At 49.1% G+C, this 20106-nt stretch overlaps 3 protein-coding genes across 3 annotated transcripts in view; 2 read left to right on the forward strand and 1 right to left on the reverse strand.

Annotated features, from left to right (window-relative positions):
- LOC105989092 (chromosome unknown open reading frame, human C11orf85) overlaps positions 1–11254 on the forward strand; it is a 40534-nt gene extending 29280 nt beyond the window's left edge. The window contains exons 6-9 of the mRNA XM_013020904.1: positions 1216–1279; positions 6624–6696; positions 9334–9442; positions 11190–11254. Of these exons, the coding sequence (XP_012876358.1) occupies positions 1216–1279; positions 6624–6696; positions 9334–9442; positions 11190–11235 (292 nt within the window). The 3' untranslated portion in view covers positions 11236–11254. The remainder of the gene's footprint in view (positions 1–1215; positions 1280–6623; positions 6697–9333; positions 9443–11189) is intronic.
- A 3247-nt stretch (positions 11255–14501) lies between these two features.
- On the forward strand, positions 14502–15128 carry Gpha2 (glycoprotein hormone alpha 2). The gene is made up of 3 exons (XM_013021033.1): positions 14502–14598; positions 14762–14946; positions 15027–15128. The coding sequence occupies exons 1-3, from the start codon at positions 14502–14504 to the stop codon at positions 15126–15128; spliced, it is 384 nt and encodes a 127-aa protein (XP_012876487.1).
- Positions 15129–15301: 173 nt separating this feature from the next.
- The window catches only part of Ppp2r5b (protein phosphatase 2, regulatory subunit B', beta), a 12100-nt gene continuing 7295 nt past the window's right edge, over positions 15302–20106 (reverse strand). The window contains exons 2-9 of the mRNA XM_013020905.1: positions 19019–19109; positions 18810–18918; positions 18331–18384; positions 18192–18242; positions 17951–18070; positions 16762–16889; positions 16428–16529; positions 15302–16069 (exon numbers count right to left, since the gene is read on the reverse strand). Coding sequence (XP_012876359.1) covers positions 15922–16069; positions 16428–16529; positions 16762–16889; positions 17951–18070; positions 18192–18242; positions 18331–18384; positions 18810–18918; positions 19019–19109 — 803 coding nt within the window. The 3' untranslated portion in view covers positions 15302–15921. The remainder of the gene's footprint in view (positions 16070–16427; positions 16530–16761; positions 16890–17950; positions 18071–18191; positions 18243–18330; positions 18385–18809; positions 18919–19018; positions 19110–20106) is intronic.

A 20106-nucleotide genomic window follows, 5' to 3' on the forward strand; every position in this document is an offset into this window, starting at 1 on the left:
TAAGCAAAAAGAAAAAAGCCAGAAGTGGCACTGTGGCTCCAGTGGTAGAGCGCTAGCCTTGAGCTGAAGAGCTGAGGGACAGCACCCAGGCCCAGAATTCAGGCCCCATGACCGGCAAAAAAAAAAAAAGAGTCTTACAGCCAGTACAGGCTGGCTTCAAACTGTGATTCTCAAATCTTAGCTCCTTGAATAGCTAGAATTGTAATGTGAGCCACCAGTGGCTTTTAAACTTCTCTGAAACATTAAGCACAATATAGGTAAACTATATATGTTTTAAAATATCCATTTCAGTTATTAGTGGGATATGAATTGTTGCAAGGAATTTTAAGCACATCCCAACATATGGATGGCACTGTTTTGGAGGATGTTTATATTTATTTTTTTTATTTTTTGTCAGTCATGAGGCTTGAACGCAGGGCCTGGGCACTGAGCTTTTTTTGCTCAAGGTTAGCACTCTACCATTTTGAGCCACAGTGCCACTTCTGGCTTTCTGGTAATGAATTGGAGATAAGAGTCCATAAACTTTGCTGCCTGAGTTGGCTTCAAACTGCAATTCTCAGATCTCAGCCTCCTGAGTAGCTAGGATTACAGGCATGAGCCACCAACACCGATCTTATTCTTTGGGTTTTCTATCAAGGACAGTTGAGTTGGAAAGACAAGTTAGTTAGTCTTAGTATCCAGAGAGGCCTGGTGTGCCTTTCAGCCTAGCGCTAGGTAGTTTCACCCCACATTCACAGAAGGCCACTGCTCTTTTGAGGTGATATGATTGGATTGTATGGACCCTTAGACATTCAGGAGTAGCACGGGAAAACCATGAAGACCTGATCTGTGCCTTCCAGATGCATGTCAACCTCAAGCAGGGAGTTCTGTTCCAAGCCAGTGGAGTGAGGGAACTCAGAGCTGAGAAAGGGAATTTCATAGAGGTGTGACCTTAGCTCTTCCCTTCTTCTGGGTTTTTATGTACAATCAAGTATTTCAGAATATGGTAACTTCTGTCAGTTACATTTTTCTTTCTGAAATGTCATGCACTTAAATATCTCAAACTGGAATTCTATTGTGAATTAAAGCAGCACCCAAAGAAAATTTGGCCACACCATTTTCCCTGCCAGCCAGGAGTGGTATAAAAATAGCCAACCTGCTGAAATATTCATTCAGGCTACATATGCTTGAATGCGGTAATGTTGCCACCGTCACTAACCACTAACAATTCCTCAGGGCCAAGATGGAGACTTCCAGCCAAGGCCTGAACAAAAAGAAGCCCCCAGTGAAATCCAGGAGGGTAAGCATCAACATGGAGGCTTTTGGCTGTTCCTTCTCTGTTACAGGTCAGGATTCCTGTTACCTACACCTCTTGCTGCAGGTTAAATTGACTGAACTCATTCTCAGGTTTCACTGCGGAACAGCATTCAACCATTCTGGCCTTGCCACAACCAACTCATCCTTAGTGTGGCTGCATAGTACACACATGAGGAATCCGTTTGTTAAAAGGATCTCTCTTCTCAAGTTAAAAGGCTGTTTCTTGTACTCGGCAGTTGAAGTAAGGAAATAGGTCTGTACTGAATGGAGGTGGCATCCAGTGGAGAACTTTTGCTATAGAAATCATTTGCCTTGGGCTGGGAAGGTAGCTCAGTGGTAGAGCGCTTACCTTGCATGCCTGAGGCCCTGGGTTCGATTCCTCAGGACCACAAAAAGAAAAAAGAAAAGCAAAAAGGAAAAAGCTGGAAGTGGCGCTGTGGCTCAAGTGGTAGAGCGCTAGCCTTGAGCTGAAGAGCTGAAGGACAGTGCCCAGGTCAAGTTCAGGCCCCATGACCGGACCCCCCAAAAAAAAAAAGAAAGAAAGAAAGAAATCATTTGCCTTCATCTACACTTGGGTCTGAGCCTGGGACTGTCTAGGTTTTGTTTTTTGTTTTTTTTTTTTAATGTACGTTTGTTTGTCTGGTCCTGGGACTTGAACTCGGGGCCTGGGTGCTTTCCCTGAGTATTTTTGCTCAAGGCTAGCACTCTACCGATTGAGCCATAGCTCCACTTCTGGCTTTTTTGTTTTTTGTCAGTCGTGGAGCCTGAACTCTGGGCCTGGGCGCTGTCCCTCAGCTCTTCAGCTGTAGACTAGTGCTCTACCCCTTGAGCCTCAGCCCCACTTCCGGCTTTTTCTACTTATGTGGTGCTGAGGAATCAAACCCAGGGCCTCATGCATGCAAGGCAAGCACTCTACCACTGAGCTACCTTTCCAGCCCCTACTTCTGGCTTTTTGATGGTTAATTAGAGGTAAGAGTCTCATGGACTTTCCTGGCCAGACTGTCTTTGAACCCCAATCCTCAGTTCTCAGCCTCTTGAGTAGCTAGAATTAAGGTGTGAGCCAACAGTGCCCAGCTTATCCTCTCTTTAAATAGCTGTTAGATCTGTCTTAAAGGTATGACCTTAGTTTTTATTTGTATCTCTAAAATAGATCTGACCCTAAGTCATAGAAACTGACAGCTCCTTTCTTTAACCCCTCAGGACTGCAACCTGATCAGTTACGAACACTTACATAAGCATTTGTCAAACATATTTTCACTGGTCAATTGTGTACCAAATAGTTAGAATATCATGCATCCCCCTAAAGTTAGGGGCAGAAGCAAGCACAGGGCCCAGAGGGAACACAAAGAGGCCATGAGGGAAGGTTTCCCAGAGGAGTTCAGAGGCACTTAAGGAGCTCAGACAAGAAGAAAGAGCATTGTGCTTTTCCTGGAGCTTGGAGTACAGCAACTGCATAAACAGGATTATGGTAGTTCTTGAGGCCACCTTTGAAAACATAGCAATTCCCTAAAACATTTTTTGTGTGTGCTGGTCCTGGGATTTGATCTCAGAGCTTGGGCTCTGTCCCTGAGTTTATGGTGTTTTGTTGTTGTTGTTTTCTCAAGGCTAGTATTCTACCACTTGAGCCACAGCTCCACTTCTAGTTTTTTTGTAGTTCATTGGAGATAAGATTCTCATGGACTTCCCTGCCCTGACTGGCTTTCAATCATGATCCTCAGATCTTAGCCTCCTGAGTAGCTAGAATTACAGATGTGAACCACCAGTCCCCAGCCCCTAAAACATGTTTTTTAAGTAGAAAAACAAAGCAATTTTAATATCTAAACCACTATCCTCTTTCCTATTTATAAGACATTGTATGGGTACTAAGACACACATGAACACATATAGAACCTAGCTTCTTCTCTATGGGAACTTATAATTTACTTGGACTCAGAGCACACCTTTGGGGCTCTAGACCCCTGCCTCTGGGAGCAGGTAGAAAGGACAGGGCCTCAGTTTTGCACCATGGTAAAGTGGCACAGTGTAATTTTAGGCAGAAAGTCATCTTCCATGCCTCCCATCCTTTAGAGGGATACGAAGAAATGAGAAAGTACACTAAGCTCTAGAGAACAAAGATACTTTATACAGCCAAGATAATTGCTGTTAAAGGAACATCTCCCTCACTCTCTTCTCTTTGTACCTTCCTATTCTTAGTTTGACACATCATCTCCTCAAGAACAGTACTCCTAGCTTCTTATTCAACATAATTACCTTTTCAACTTGATTCTGGGTTTAGAACAAAACTGAGCAAAAGGAGCATGTTTATTGATTTTGAATCAAATCCCAAAGACAGCCTCTATCACAGACCCTGTTCCCAGGGAGAGGACTTCTCCTAAATTAAGGTGAGCACAGTGACTCTCAGTATAAGTCACTTGAGCTGGAAAAATTGCATTTGCTTCTATGGTTCAGTGCTTGATGTTTTCTTCCTCCTTGGTGAGAAGTTAGGATATAGGATCACAGCTAGTGCAGATTGTACATGTCTGAACACATTGGGAGACTAGGTGGGGAAAGCTTGGAAGAATACAATTCTTGTCTGCTGAGAGATGTTTGGGGGAGAATAAAAAGGAAGGAAAGACCCTTTTCCTTTGTTCTTTTAGGTCTCAGACCTAGAGACTCTGACTTTAGAAGGATGAAATGAGGAAAGGGCTAGGAATGTGGCTTAGTGGTAGAGTGCTTTCCTAACATGCCTAAAGCCCTGGGTTTGATTCCTCAGTACCACAAATACAGAAAAAGCAGGAAGTGGCACTGTGGCTCAAGTGGCAGAGTGCTAGCCTTGAGCAAAAGAAGCTCAGAGGCAGTGCCCAGGTCCTGAGTTCAAGTCCCAGGACTGGCAAAAGAAAAAAGAGCCAGGCACCGGTGGCTCATGCCTGTAATCCTAGCTACTAAGGAATCTGAGGATCAAGGTTCAAAGCCAACCTGGGCAGGAAAGTCCATGAGACTCTTATCTCCAGTAAACCACCAGAAAATCAGAAGTGGCAATGTGGCTTAAATGGTAGAGTGCTAGCCTTGAGCTGAAGAGCTGAGGGACACCGCCCAGGCCCAGAGTTCAAGCCCTATGACTGACAAGAAAGAAAAAAAAAAAAAAGAAAACAGGGAGAGAAGATGAATGACCGAAAAGTGGAAGAGACTGTTCTTGTCCCCCGTCACACACACATTTTGCTTGAACTCTACTTCTAAACACATCTGGCCCTGACCTACAAAGGTTTTCAGGGTACACTGTCCCTAATGCTCCTCTTAATTTTCCTTCAGTCCATTCTTTTCCTGAACATATCTGGGAAGTCCTCTAGTAGATTCAGGAAAACACAAAGCTGTTGTGGTTTGTGCTGACACTGGTGCTTGAACTCAGGGTCTCATGCTTTTTTTTTTTGCCAGTCGTGGGGCCTGAACCCTGGGCCTGGGCGCTGTCCCTCAGCTCTTTAGCTCAAGGCTAGCGCTCTACCACTTGAGTCACAGTGCCAGTTCTGGCTTTTTCTGCTTATGTGTTGCTGAGGAATTGAACCCAGGGCCTCATGCATGCAAGGCAAGCACTCTACCACTGAGCCACCTTCCCAGCCCTCTCATGCTCTTTTTGCTTTTTCACTCTAGGCTGACTCTCTACCACTACCACTTGAACCACACCTCCATTTTCAGCATTTTTCTGGTTAATTGGAGATAATAGTGTCTCAGATTTGTTTGCCCAGGCTGGCTTTAAACCATGATCCTCAGATCTCAGCCTCCTGAGTAGCTAAAATTACAGGTATGAGCCACCAGCACAGGGCTCAAAAGCTACACTTGGTAGGAAGAAGTTCCTGGGTCTAGGTGCATCTCTGCCCTAGGGCCTTTTCCTTCTGATCCTACTACCACCCATAGAGATGCCATTCTGTTGGTTATTAGGGCTACTCTCTGCAGTAGGACTGAAGTCCCAAAGCACAGCTTATTATATTTGTATGAATGGTCTTGAGTCATAAGCCAGAAACCACTGTCTGGAAGAGGTAAGAAAGTTCCTCTTCCTCGTGCTGCTCCTCTGTGTTTATAGGAATGTGACTTAGAGACTGCTGCTGTGGTCTAGGATCTGAGTGATTTATGAAGAAAACTACCAGGGCTGGAAATATGGCTTAGAGTAGAGTGCTTGCCTAGTATGTATGAAGCCCTGGGTTCCATTCCTCAGTACCACAGAAACAGAAAAAGCCAGAAGTGGTGCTGTGGCTCAAGTGGTAGAGTGCTAGCCTTGAACAAAAGTAGCTCAGAGACAGGTGCCCAGGCCCTGAGTTCAAGCCCCAGGACTAGCAAAAAAAAAAGAGAAAAAGAAAGACAGACAAATGAAAAAAGGAAAACTACCTCAAAGATTTCTCCATCCTAATTTGAAGCTTCTGCTTGGGAGGGAATTCATCCCGAATTTTCTAGGGGCCTCCTGTATCTGCCAGCCCAACCCTACCCTGCTCCAGAATTCCTCAGAACACATCTGAGGCATGTGCGTGCTGCTGGGCAGTCAGCCTTCCTGCTCTGCTGGGTAAGGGGTGTGGCCAGCTGGCAAATTCCCAAAGACAATATATGTAGCACATTTCTGACTATCAGGGCATTTGCTGGGAAATGTTATGGGTGCGGATGTCCTTTTCAAAGTATAAAGGAATTTCTACCAAGCGGAGGCTCACAGGAAAACAGTAAGATTGCATTGCATTGATGCTGGCTGCTAATGCCCTAGTCATGCTTTCGCTGCACCCGGCTCTAGCCATGCTGATTATATTTACTTGTTAATGGCATCTTGCCCTTTTACATGTGTCTGTCTGGAATACCCTGCTCTCACTGACCAGCTCCTCACCCTTATTATGACAAATCCCACATGTCCATCAAGTCCCTATCCAAATGTCACTTCCCCTGTGAGGTCTTCCTTGACAGCTGCTACCGCTCTGCTCGAGCCCTCGGCAATGCTTGCAGACAGGCTCTGTCTGTGTCCTGCAGTACACAGTTTAGGTGTGCTTTACCTCATGCATCATGCGTTTCTCCAAGGTGGCATTAAGATCCTCTGGTTTCTGAAACCCCAATGTTTTGTCAGAATAGCAGGTACTCAGCAGTGGGAGGTAACTGGGCATGGAAGATAACCGTAGCTTTACTTGTTCTCTGCTTCTGAAGCATGTGGTTTTAGTGAGACAGTGCTTGAATGTGAAATGAAAAAGGACAATTATATAGAAGGAAATATAGGGCCTGCTTGGCCAGTCAGAAACTAGGCCCCAGTGCTGATGTGAAATAGCATTCATATCCTGGGCCCTAACAGGATAAAATTTAAGACTTTTCTTTGGTTTTCTTATCAGAACAGGGAAAGAGAAACCCAGCAGGAATGGCAGGAGACCCCAGCCTTTGATATCCCTGACATCCAGGAACAAGGTAAGTTGTAGAGGATTCATGCTTATTCTCCTTTAATAACCATCTGGCTCCCCATAATGCTTGGCTGAGCAAAGTGGCACAGCTCTCTGCATTTAGGTACCCTTGGGCAATGTGCCTTGCTCCTGTGTGGGTGAGATGCCTTTGGCCATTCTCCAGCCTGGTGCCAATCCTAGAATCACAGAAGCCCTACTCCCACTTCCTTAAGTAGTGAAAGGAGGCAGCATGCCCCGTCCTGTACTTCTGATGGTGAAATTGATGTTCCCATGGTTTCAGAGCATTTCTGAATAAGATGGAAAGTTTTGTAGGAAAATTGAAAGGTCTAGTTTTCCCTTTCTTTCTTTCTTTTTTTTTTTTGTTGTTGTTGGTCGTGGGGCTTGAACTCTAGGCCTGGGTGCTGTCCCTCAGCTCTTCAGCTCAAGGCTCTACCACTTGAGTCACAGCACCACTTCCAGTTTTCTGGTGTTTTATTGGAGATAAGAGTCTCACCGCCTTTCTGCCCAGGCTGTTTTTGAACTGTGATCCTCAGATCTCAGCCTCCTGAGTAGCTACGATTACAGGCATGAGCCACCAGTGCCTGGCTTTTCCTTTTCTTTACTTTTGTTTTCTTGCTTGCTTGCTTTCTGTTTTTTCTCTTTCTCTGTTTTCTTTCTCTCTCTTTTTTCTCTTTCTTTTCTTCTCTCTTTCTCTACCTTCCTTCCTTCCTTTTTTCCTTTCTTTTTTTTTGGGGGGGTCTGGTTGTGGGGCCTGTACTCTGGGCCTGGGCGCTGTCCCTCAGCTCTTCAGCTCAAGGCTAGTGATCTACTACTTGAGCCACAGTGCTACTTCCGGCTTTTTTTTTTTTTTGCTTATGTGGTGCTGAGGAATCAAACCCAGGGCTTCAGGCATGCAAGGCAAGCGCTCTACCACTGAGCCACCTTCCCAGCCCTCCTTTTTTCCTTTCTTTCTTCTATGTATGTTAGTCCTTGGACTTGAACTAAGGCCCTAGGCACTATCTCTTAGCTTTGCGCTCAAGGATAATGCCTACTACTTGAGCCACAGCTGGACTTCTGGTGGTGGTTAATTGGAGATAAGAGTCTCACAAGCTGGGCGCTGGTGGCTCATGCTGGTAATCCTAGCTACTCAGGAGGCTGAGATCTGAGGGTTGCGGTTCAAAGCCAGCCCGGGCAGGAAAGACTGTGAGACTCCTATCTCCAATAAATCACCAGAAAACCGGAAGTGGCGCTGTAGCTTAAGCGGTAGAGCACTCGCCTTGAGCTGAAGAGCTGAGGGACAGCGCCCAAGCCCAAAGTTCAAGCCCCACGACCAACCAAAAAAAAGTCTCACAGACATTATCTGTGATCTGGCCTTGAATCTTGATCCTCAGATCTCAGCCTCCTGAGTAGGTTTACAGGCATGAACCACTGGCACTAGGCTCAACTTTCTCATCTTTTACCCAGCATGAGGACTCAGTGTGGGCTACAGTTATCACAGAAGTGGAGCTGTGGGTATAGAAGCACGTTGTAGGACTGTGTATGAAAGTGAGTATTTGGACCAGTTGTCATTCCATGTGAAAACATACCAGCTTGCCAGGCACAAGTGGCTAACACCTATAATTCTCGCTACTTAAGAGGCTGAGATCTGGAGGATCATGGTCTGATGCCAACCCTGGCAGAAAAGTCTGTAAGACTCCCATCTTCAAAAAAACAAAGATGGCTGGGGCTGGGAAGGTGGCTCAGTGGTAGAGTGCTTGCCTTGCATGCATGAGGCCCTGAGTTCAATTCCTCAGTACCACATATTGGTAGACTGCTAGCCTTGAGCTGAAGAGCTGAGGGGACATCACTGACAAAAAAAAAAGATTAGACAAAAGAAACAAAGATGGGCTGGGAAGGTGGCTCAGTAGTAGAGTGCTTGCCTTGCATGCATGAGGCCCTAGGTTCTATTCCTTAGCACCACATAAGTAGAAAAAACCAGAAGTGGTGCTGTAGCTAAAGTGGTAGAGCGCTAGCTACCACTCTCTTGAGCTGAAGAACTGAGGGACAGCGCCCTGGCTCAGAGTTCAGGCCCCATGACTGACCAAAGAAAAAAAAAAGAGTCGGGTGTTGGTGGCTCATGCCTGCGATCCTAGTTTCTCAGGAGGCTGAGATCTGAGGATCATGGGTCAAAGCTAGCCTAGGAAGGAAGTCTGTGAGACTCTTATCTCCAACTAACCACCAGAAAACCAGAAGTAGAGCTGTGGCTCAAAGTGGTAGAGCACTAGCCTTGACTAGAAAGAGCTCAGGGACAGTGCCCAGGCCCTGAGTTCAAGTCCCACGAATGACCTAAAAAATATCAGGACTAGAAGTGTAGCTCAACTGGTAGAATACCAACCTATCAAGTGTGAAGCTCTGAGTTGTGTCATACACACACACACACACACACACACACACATAAATAACATACCACCTATAGGCTGGTATTTGAGCTATGTCAATATCTCACGATATTGAAAACTCCAAAGTCAGAATAGAATCTTACTGAGCTGAGATGAAATTGGAAAGGTCAGAACAAACAGTTCACCTGGCTTTAAATAAACCTTGGTGTGAGGCTGCCCTGCCATCTCTCCTCAGATGAAAGTCGGCCATGACAGGCCCTTTTCCTGCCTGAGTGTTTTCTTTACAGCTTCTAAGTGGGGATACGGCCTGCCAGAGCCAAGCGTCCCGTCAGTGCTGCAGAACGCCCCTCCTCCACCAAAAAAGCAAGGAACTAGTGGCTTCTTTGGGTTTCTGAGGTAAGACACCCTTCTGCTATTAAGCTAAGAGCTCATCTCCTGAGCCTTGCAGGGAGAGGGAAGAAAGAAGAAAGCAGATTACTTGCTGAAGTTTCTTAATTCTGTTGAGATGGATCATGGGAATGAGATGAAAGCAATGGTTCCAGTATGGTTGGGGTTAGGTTTGGTTTTGTTTCTGGTTTTTGGTTTTTTTGTTGTTGGGGTTTAGACCTGAGAGCTTCATCCTTGCTAGGTAGGCCCCCTACCATAGGATCCATGCCCCCACTCTTTTTGCATTAGTGCTTTAGTTATTTCTCAGATAAAGTCTCGTGCTTTTTGCCCAGACCAGCCTGGGACTGTGAACTCCTTCCTGGGCTTCCTGCATTCCTATGGGAACTACAGTGGTGTACCACCAGGAATGATTTGTCCTTTGAGAAAGCCTCACTAACTTTATTGCCCAGATTGACCTCAAACCTCCTTTCTTTGCCTCACAAGTAGCTAGGATTATAGGCCAGCCTTTGAGACACCACCCCGAACCTAATTTTGATTTTAATAAGGATGGTCTTGGCTGGGAATGTGACACAGTGGTAAGTGCTTGCCTAGCGTGCAAAAAGCCCCGGATTCAATTCCTCACAGAAAAAGCTGGAAGTGGTGCTGTGGCTCAAGTGGTAGAGTTTCCTCAAGCAAAAGAAGCTCAGGGACAGTGCCCAAGCCCCGAGTTCAAGCACCAGGATGGGAAAAAGAAAAAAAGTGTCTTCCTTTTCTTTTTTCCTTTTTTTTTTTGGTGCTGGTCCTAGGGCTTGAACTCAGACTGGGTAGGTCTATCCCTGAGATTTTTTTTTTTTTTTTGTCAGTCGTGGGGCCTGAACTCTGGGCCTGGGTGCTGTCATTCAGCTCTTCAGCTTAAGGCTAGTGCTCTACCACTTGAGCCACAGCACCACTTCTGGCTTTTTCTGCTTATGTGGTGCTGAGGAATGGAACCCAAGGCCTCATGCATGCAAGGCAAGCACTCTACCACTGAGCCACCTTCAGCCCCTCCCTGAGGTTTTTTGTTTTTGTTTTTGTTTATTGCTCAAGGCTGGGGAACACTTGAGATACAACTCCACTTCTGGCCTTTGGTTTTTAATTAGAGATAAGTGTCTCACAGACTTTCCAGCCTGGCTCCCTTCAAAGTAAGATCCTCAGATCTCACTCAGCCTCCCACATAGGTAGGATTTCAGATGTGAGCCACCGGCTCATTTTTGAGCAATTCATCCCCACTCAGATGTGCCAGTGTGCGGCCTGAATCCATAAACGTTGCTTGAACTGAGACTTCCTATTTTACTTGGGTTTTTGTAAGATTTGGTTACTGAGGTGCTTTGGCTCAAGTGGCAGAGTGCTATCCTTGAGCAAAAAGAAGCTCAGGGACAGTGCCCAGGCCCTGAGTTCAAGCCCCAGGACTGGAAAAAAAAAAAAAAAAAGATTTGGTTACTGAAAAGTTTCCATTCTCCCCTCTGAATCCAGGTTGTGTCTTCACAATTCTTTCTGCAGAGGGCAGTGAACACATCCCTCTGTCACGGAGCCCATCCATCCTACCGCAATCCTTTTTCCTTTATTTTCCCCTCCTGAGTATAATCTAATTTAGGCACCTTCTCAAATGCTGTTCCAGACTTGAATTTCCATTCATTGGTTCCCCAGAGCAAAGTGCCTTGACTAATGAGGTACTAATGGGAAGCAGAGAGGGGAAGAGATCCCAGTCTCAGCCTATCTATTATTCTCCTTCCTGCAGCACTCTCTTCCCCTTCCGGTATTTCTTCAAGAAGAGCAACCAGTGAGTCTTCTCGATGCCCCACAACAGTGGAAAGGGGGTCTCCTGCCTAAAGCATTCCCTCTCCAACTCCATCCTTTTCCTTTTTTGGTTCTCCTTTTATTTTTGGAGACAGTATTTTGTTGTGCAGCCTAGGCTAGCCAGCTGTCAACCCTCCTCCCTCAGCTTCCCAAGTGCTGGGATTACAAGCATGGGCTACCACACCCAGCTTTCATACTTTTCTTGTGACTTCTCTCTTTAGTTACAGAGATTAGGGGCCCACATTAAGTCCTCTTTGTTTTGCTTTAGTTTTGTCTTGTCTAAAACATTAAGGAAGCTGGGAGCTGAGGGCTCACACCTCTAATCCTAGTTACTCAGAAGGCTGAGATCTAAAGATTGTGGTTCAAAGCCAGCCCTGGCAGGAAAGTCTGTGAGACTCTTTATCGTCAGTTAACTACCAGAAAACTGATAGTGGCACTATAGCTCAAAGTGGTAGAGCACTAGCTTTGAGAGGAGAAAAAAAAAAACAACTCAGGGACAGGGCCTAGGCCCTGAGTCCAAGCCCCACAACTGGAAAAAAAATTGAGACTTTCTAAAATATTCTAGTCTGAGAATAGCCCTCAGGCAGTGTCTCTAGCACCTTAGGATCCTAACGTCAATAAATTACACTTGAAGTATTATTGATTGTATTTGGTCAAGTAGAAAGTAAGAGAGAACAAACAGAGGAAGCCATGCATAGACCTTCCCCTTGGTCACCTGGCTGCTGGTTCCAGAGTCACACTGGGCAGAGGAGTCTGTACCTGATCCCAGCTTCCTGCCAGGGATTAGGGGAAGACTCACTGTCCTGAGCCCTGCTCCAAAAGATATGACATCTTCCCCAGTTCAGCGTCGCCTCCACAGACAAATGCTCCCAGATGTCTGTCACTGTGGTCTCTGGTGGGTCACACTGTTTATCAGATGAGGAAGCAGGCAGTGAGAGTTAGGGCCCCTGGAACAGTCAAGGCACCCAAGCTGTCTTCAGCCAGAGGCCCGTCTGGGACAGATCTTAGACTTGTGTGCTCCAAGAACCAAAATAATTGAGGGAAACTCACTTTAGCTCAGACAAAGGAATCACTTTTTAACTATTTGAGATGTCCAGAATTGGAATGGGCTGCCTGTGAGGTAGTGAGCTTTAAACTGCTAATCTCTTGGCACATGCCAGAGGGTTCCTAAGGAGTGGGGGAGTGGAGGCAGCCCTGTTGAGCCCTCCTCTACCTTCAGCAGAGAGAGGAGGTGGGTCACTGTGGGAGGGCCTGGAAATCCACTCAGGACCAGTACAGGGAAGGGGATGCCATAGGGTATAGCTATTTGAGGCTTAGGAGTGACATGACACCAATTCTTCTTAACTGGTATTTACTGTCTTTGCCCTGTTAACCTAAACATGGCCTGCTGAAAAGCACAAGTCCAGTCTGGAGGTTTGAGCACCCCACCCACCCTGACTCAGGCCTTGGGAAAACGGTTCTTCTCTGAGCTCATTACTTCATCTGGAAAAATGGGGGTGTGGGAGGGGGTAGATTTGGTGAGCTCCTAGACTGCCTCCTTCTGATCTCTGCTAACTAGGACTTTTTGTTTCTCAATTTACCACATTTTTTTTTCATTTTTATCTTTAAAATACTGGTACCAGAGCTTGAACTCAGATCCTTGGGCTTTTGTCTTTTCACTCAGAGCTGGCACTCTACCACTTGAACCATGCCACTATCCTGGCATTTTTCTGGTTAATTGCCAAGTCTCCTAGACATTTCTGTTGGAGCTGGCTTCAAACTGTGATCCTCAAATCTCAGCCTCCTGAGTAGCTAAGATTACAGGTATGTACCACTGGTGCCCAGTTCTTGCCATATCATTGTCTCAAGCATAATTCAGCAGTATGGCTGGACAGTCATATCAGTCTGCTTAATTAGCTGTGATTTTCAGCAACTTTCTCCTCTGAGCCTTAGTAGCCTTGCTTTTAAAACTGGAGTTGGAGGTGGGCACCAGTGGCTCATGCCTGTAATCCTAGCTACTCAGGAGGCTGAGATCTGAGGGTCAAGGTTCAAAGCCAGCCCGTGCAGGAAAGGCCGTGAAACTGTTATCTCCAATAAACCACCAGAAAACTATAAGTGGTGATGTGGCTCAAGTAGTAGAGCACTAGCCTTGGGTTGAATTGCTGAGGGACAGTGCTCAGGTCCAGAGTTCAAGCCCCATAACCAGCAACAACAACAACAAAAAACTGGAATTAGGAGTTGGACGACATAGATTTGCTGAAGTTGACAGCTTCAGGCTCTTTCAGGAGTCAGGTTCCTGCTGTTCCAAAGGAACCTGTAGCTCAGAGCCCCTTCAGAATGAGCAGACACTCACTGAACACTGGAAGGGAGGCTCTGAATGCACTCAGTGCCCCCGCTGTGCTCTACCACCCAGCACCACTGAGGATCCGCACTGGTGAGATGTCCCCAGATCCTGGCATCCCCTCCCCACTCAGGAAGGGACCCAGGCCCAACTGAATCCTTCTAAGGCAGGGTGTGGGCAAGGGCCTGAACCAGGAAGTGACTGCCCAAGATCACAAGAACAGCAGAACCCAGGTGTCTAGACAGCAGCCTCTCACCCCCTCAGCAGCCCAGGCTGTCTTCCACCTGGCCTCTGCAGCCCCACAGCTGCAGCCTGTGGAGCAGAGGAAGGAATAAGCAGCAGAGGCCACTCTCTGAGGACGGCATCTCAGAGCACAGCTCCCAGGGGCCTCAGGCTGGGAGGCGCCTGGGAGCTGGATCTCCTCTTTGGGAGGGCGTGGCACCAGAAACTACAAATATAAGAGTGGAGAGCAGCAGGCACGGACACCTACAGGAGGCACTGGAGGCCTGTGAGCTGCCTGCACTGTTCCCGCCAGGCTGGGGAGTACTGGTGAGCTCTGGGGGACAGGGTGAAGGGAAACTGGATGGGGGTGTTATGGTGAGGGGTGGGGGGAAATATGGGTCCAGGTTCTGGAGGCTGAGCTGGGGCATGAGGGAGGAATATGCTTATGACCCCAAGGCTAAGGTAATTCCAGGAGAGAATCTGGCTGATGCACAAGTCCTATCCAGAGAGGGCTGGCACACTCATCCAGTGACCCAGGCAGGTGACAGATACACACGCCTGTGCTCGCACACACTCCCTCAATGGTAGACACTCCTCACCTCTCAGAAAGAGCAGCTTAGCCCTCTCATGGGAGGCAGTTGGTGTCTAACTGCACCCGACACCCACAGCCCCATGAAGACCCCACCTAGTATTTCTACAGTGCAGAGGCCCATGGCATCCCTCCCAGCCCTGCTCCTCAGCCTGCTGGTCCTGGTTGTCTCTGAAGGCCAGGGTCAGGAGACAGCCATCCCAGGCTGCTACCTGCACTGTGAGTAACGGGGGGGCCTGCCAGAGGGCTGGGGAGGGAGGACCTCTGGGTGGGCACAGAGCTGGCGGACTGGATTGCAGGCAGGCTACACCCTGCAGGGACCCACCAGGAGGCTCAGACAACAGGTCATGCCTTTACAGCCCATTTGCCTCTCTGCTTCCAGCCTTCAACGTGACCATGCGAAGCGACCGCCAAGGCACCTGCCAGGGCTCCCATGTGGCCCAGGCCTGTGTGGGCCATTGCGAGTCTAGTGCGTTCCCTTCCCGGTACTCTGTGCTGGTGGCCAGCAGCTATCAACACAACATCACCTCCGTCTCTCAGTGCTGTACCATCAGCGGCCTAGAGAAGGTAAGGGGCCTGAGCCAGGGGTGCCGGGGTGGACAGGAGGAGGCCGGGAATGGGATGAGTGTGGGTCCCCTCGCCTACAGGTGAAGGTGCAGCTGAGATGTGCGGGAAACCGCCAGGGAGAACTGGAGATCTTCACTGCCAGGGCTTGCCAGTGTGACATGTGTCGCCTGTCCCGCTACTAGCCGCTGGGCCTCGTGGCCATGGCGTCCTTTTAACCAGGGTCACAGCTGCTGTTTGGAATGGTCACCTCATGAGGAGTTCTGCCTTCTCTTTGTTTCTGCCTGGCTTCCACCCAGTTTGTGTCCCATCACTCCATGTCCTCCTGGGCCCCTCAATAAAGCAACCAGCTCTCAAGTCTCTCTTTATTAAGTCTGTCCCCCAACCAGAGGAGGGAGATAGACCATGATTCCTGTGACCCCTGACCCTAGGACATTGTCCACCTCTTCTTGCCTGTGCCCTCACCCCTCCCCCTGCCCAATAAATAAAAAGGGGATAAGGAAGTTCAGGGCAAGGGAGAGGAGGGAAGAAGGTGCCCCAGGGCCAGGACAGTGTCTTGCTGAGGGTGAGCGGGGCAGAATAAATAGACCATGGGCCCCACGGTAGGGGTGAGGAAGGACCTGGCTTCAGTCCCAGGCAGGGGCAGGCCAGGTCCTGAGGACCCTTGCTCCAGCAGGGACCGGGGTGGGATCCTGCCTGCAGAGCCCAGTGCTGCAGGCTGGGAAAGAGTGCTGATGGCTTCCCAGTCAAGCCGCCCTGCTTAAGTCTTGCCACAGGGCCTGCAAGGTCCGCTGCTGAGACCACCATCTTGCCTTCTCTTCTCCCCCAATGAAAGCTGCCCACGCGGGCCTGCAGGGCGTCCTCAGAGCCATTCTGGCAAGGCCAGGGGGAGGCAGGTGTCCCTCTGGACCCTGGCCAGGAGATGGAATAGAGGGACTGATGGCTCTGGGCTTTGCTTCTCCCCTTCCGGGGGGCTCTCTAGCTCTGACCCCCACTGGTGGCCACCTGGGGTGCTAGCCGTGGGAGGGAGGCATCCCTGGCTTCCTGGGTCCCCTGTAGCCGGCGTAGCCGCAGCTCCTCCAAGCCTTGCCATAGCTCTTGGCGCTCCCGGGCCTTCTGCTGCTCCCTGGGGAGAGAAGGTGAGGCAGTTCCTCTCCCTGGGGTTTCCACCTGCCCACCTGCCCTCGCCCAACCCCGCTGCAAAGGGGAGCCACTTCATGTGGCTCAGTGGGGGCTGCTGAGGTTAAGAGCTGGGAGGCATGAGAAGATGAGCTGTCTGTGAGGGGACACAGCTGCAGAGGGAAACTGCAGGTCAGCGCCAGACAGGCTACCGGGAAGAAGGCCAGAGGATGTGGTGGGCAGTTAGGAATAGGACAGCTGGCACTTGAGGGGGGGACTGGACATCTGACCACAGAGTTGGGGTTTCCTTCTATATTCCCTCCTGCCCACTTGTCCCTCCTCTGACACCCAGCCCCAGTGCTCACTGCTGCTTCTCCAGCTTGTAGGAGGCCGTGAGCTCATCGAACAGTTTCCCATTCATCTCCATGAAGGTCTTGAGCACATTGTAAATCAGAGACACGATGGTTCTTCGCATAGTCAAGGTGAGGAGTGAGAAGATACGTTAAATGTCAATGTGACCTCAACTCCCTCTCTGGCGGTCTGTCTATCCCCATCCCCAAACACCACAGCACTGCCCACTTCCCTGTCCTCTACTATCCCTTGCCATTCTGCCCCTGGCTCTAATGCTGTGCAGCTAAGAGGTCCAGAGGCTGGGTTGGTCCTGGTTTCTAAGGGTTAGGGCAAGGCCTGGGTACTCACTGATTCCAGTGCTCCTTGGAGACTTGGTAGAGGGTCCCAAACACAGCAGGCAGCACAGTGTGGCAGTTGTCCTCAATGAGGCTCAGGATGTACTCGTTATTCCAGAAATACAGAGCCCGCTCTGCAACCTGGACAGGCAAGATGGTAGAGTGGGCCTGGCAGGCTTGGGTATATGCAAGCCTTCCCCAAACCCAGGCCTCGTTCATCCCATCCTGAGGGCTTATGCTACCCACTAGAGGAAAATATGGGAAAAGAGCAGAGTCCTGAGATTGGAGTCCAACACTTTAGCAAATCCTAATTCTACTACAGCTTCCACTATACTGAGGTGAGGCATTCAGCTTCTCAGCCTCATTTGTCAGATCTGTAAAATGGAACTAATAATAGGCACCTCCACCAGGCTGTTGGAATAAAATGAGCTGCTGGACTTTGAAGTATTTAATAAAATTTAGTACTAGCAAGGTGCTGGTGGCTCACATTTGTAATCCTAGCTACTCAGTAGGCTGAGATCTGAGGATCCCAGTTTGAAGCCAGCCTAGGCAGATAAACCCATGACTCCAATTAACTAGCCCAAAGCAGAACTAGAAGTGTGTCTGAAGTGGTAGCGTGCCAACCTTGAACAAAGAAAACTAAGCAAGAGAGCAAGATCCTGAGTTCAGGCCCTAATAATGGCACGCACGTGCGCAAATGCATACACACACAACACACACACACACACAGAGATTACCAGAATCCCTCCAAAACTACTTCCATTGCTTTATGCTTATAACAGGAGAGTGTCTGACCACATGCGTGAGTTACAGCTGCTGAGATGGTGTGGGGAAGCCACACCAAGTCCTCACACAGGACTAAGGAAATCTATGGCCACTAAGAAAACCATTTACCATACATGTTAACAGTCATGAATTTTGGTCCCCATCACTATTCTGTGAAGAGACTGCTCTTGGCCCATTTCACAGATAAAGAAACCACTATGGAGTGGTGAAGTGGTTTGTCTAAGGACCCCAGCCAGTAAAACGCAGACCTGAAGCTTTACCCTAGGGCTTCTGACCCTAAGTCAAGCGTCTCCCCAATACCAAACCCAGCACTCTATGGAGAAGAAACGGGGAGAGGAAACTATGCTTCGTAGACTGGGCAATCCTTCACAGACTATTCCTTTTCCCACTCATTGCTACCTGTCCCTGCCCTATACCTGGAAATGGGGACTGGAGACACAGCGAGCCACCTGCTTGAAGAGGGGCTCCTGGATCTTCACAAACTGAGAGGGCTCAATGACATCCAGAATCTCTTCCATCTCGCCCAGGAACATCACCTGCAGGAGGGGTGGAGGCAGTGGCTCACATTCCCCCTCCCCCTCCCAGCAACACACACCTGCCTTCTGGAACTGAGCCCTCCCAGCCTCCCTCCTTGGGGTGTCAAAACCCCCTCCATACCTCCTTCTGGGTGCAGGTTTTGGGCCAATATTTGAGCAGTCCCCGGATCACCTGTGGAGTTGAGGCACAAGAATCTTGTCAGGCCTGCACAGTGCGGGGCCCACCTTCCCCCCTCCTTCCCCCCCGCCCCGACACTCACATGCTCTGTCAGGGTGGCATCCTTCTCCAGGAACTGTACCACACAGTATGCCAGCTGCAGGGGGGCAGGGTGGAGAGAAGGAGGACAGGGTCAGGAGGGGCCAGGGGTACCTTGTTCACTGAGCACTTAGTGCACACAGGAACACCATGCTCCGGATGCTTGGGACCACGAAGCAGCACGTTTAACCCTTATCAATCTTACACACAGACTTCTGCATCCTAATCTCTGAGACCATCCAGAAGGAGGCAAGAAGCACCCTGAAGGTGGGCAGGCAGAGAGGGAAGGGTTGAGGAAGGCAGCACAGCACTCATGTATGGAGTCAGCCTTAAAGGGCCAGCAGGAAATCCAAAGTAGAGTGGACTGAAATTAGTAGGCATGAAGGTGGAACAGAATCCCTTGAGTGTGGGGCTGACATCCTGGCCCCACTGGTACCCCACATTCCCCCACTCTGCTGTGGCAGGGCTATGCCTGGGCCTTACCTGGGCATGAAAGACAGACAGCGACTTGACGGAATGCAAGGGGATGAGGACACGAACCAGGAACTGCTTGTGCTCAGTCTTCAGGGGCAATGCAAAGCCATTGATGATGCTTGAGAGGGAGCAGAAGAGAGGAGCAGGGCTCAGCCACCGAGCCCCAGCCTCCCTTCTCCCCCCAACTCTCAGCGCCAGCTGAGGCCAGGATGAGTCACCTTCCTAAGATCTCCAGTAGCTCAGCCACACCATTGAAGTGCTCCAGCTCGTAGATGAACCTGCAAGATGAAGAAAAGAATGTGGGGGAAGCTCAGAGCAGCATGGTTAGCCCCACATCCCATTAGCCATCCAGCCTGCCACCCTCACCTAACCTGCACACACACATACCAGTGCTCCAACCCGCAGGCTGGACTCCTTTCTCTGGTTCTCAAATATGCCTACCTGAGAAACACCCTTGCCAGCCCAGCCACCACTGCTGCTCTGACTACTGGCTTAGCCTTTTTTTTTTCCCCTGTCAATCATGGGACTTAAACTCTGGGCTTGAACGCTGTCCCTGAGCTCTTTAGCTGAAGATGGGCGCTCTACCACTTGAGCCCAGCACCACTCCCAGTTTTCTGGGGTTAATTGGAGATAAGAGTCTCACAGGCTTTCCTGCCCGGGCTGGCTCTGAACCATGATCCTCAGATCTCAGCCTCCTCAGTAGCTAGGATTACAGGCGTGAGCCACCGGTGCCCGACTCAGCCTTTCTCCTCTAAGGCACTCCAGCTCCTCTCTTCCTCCCAGACCTGGCACTTCTTACCTGAGGCCCAGCAGGCACCTAACCTACAAAAATTTCTCTCTCATGCAGTCTACCAAAGCAATGACAAAGACTTAGAACATCTGCTCTGTACCCTGTAATTCTGAGATCTGTCCTGGGAGGCAGAGTGTATTGAAGCCATTACACAGATGAAAAAGTCAAGACTCAGTGCTTAAAGGCTTCACGCCCAAAGTTAATAAGTGGGGAAGCTAGTGAGGGGCGGAGCTCCTGGAGGCCACCATCATGTCTTCTTGACTTAGCGGCTAATCACAGGTGCTTTGAAGGTACCACTTCACTTCACCTGAAGCATGATCCCTAGGTTAATTCAGGCAGCACCCTATTTCAAAGAGAGGAAACTGGACTGGGAAGATGGCTCAGTGGTAGAGTGCTTGCCTTGCATGCATGAGGCCCTGAGTTTGATTCCTCAGCACCACATAAGCAAAAAGAAAAAAAGCCAGAAGTGGCGCTGTGGCTCAAGTGGTAGAGCGCTAGCCTTGAGCTGAAGAGCTG

The sequence above is a fragment of the Dipodomys ordii genome, unplaced genomic scaffold, assembly GCF_000151885.1.
Source record: "Dipodomys ordii isolate 6190 unplaced genomic scaffold, Dord_2.0 Scaffold54, whole genome shotgun sequence".
In the NCBI taxonomy this organism is placed as follows: domain Eukaryota; kingdom Metazoa; phylum Chordata; class Mammalia; order Rodentia; family Heteromyidae; genus Dipodomys; species Dipodomys ordii.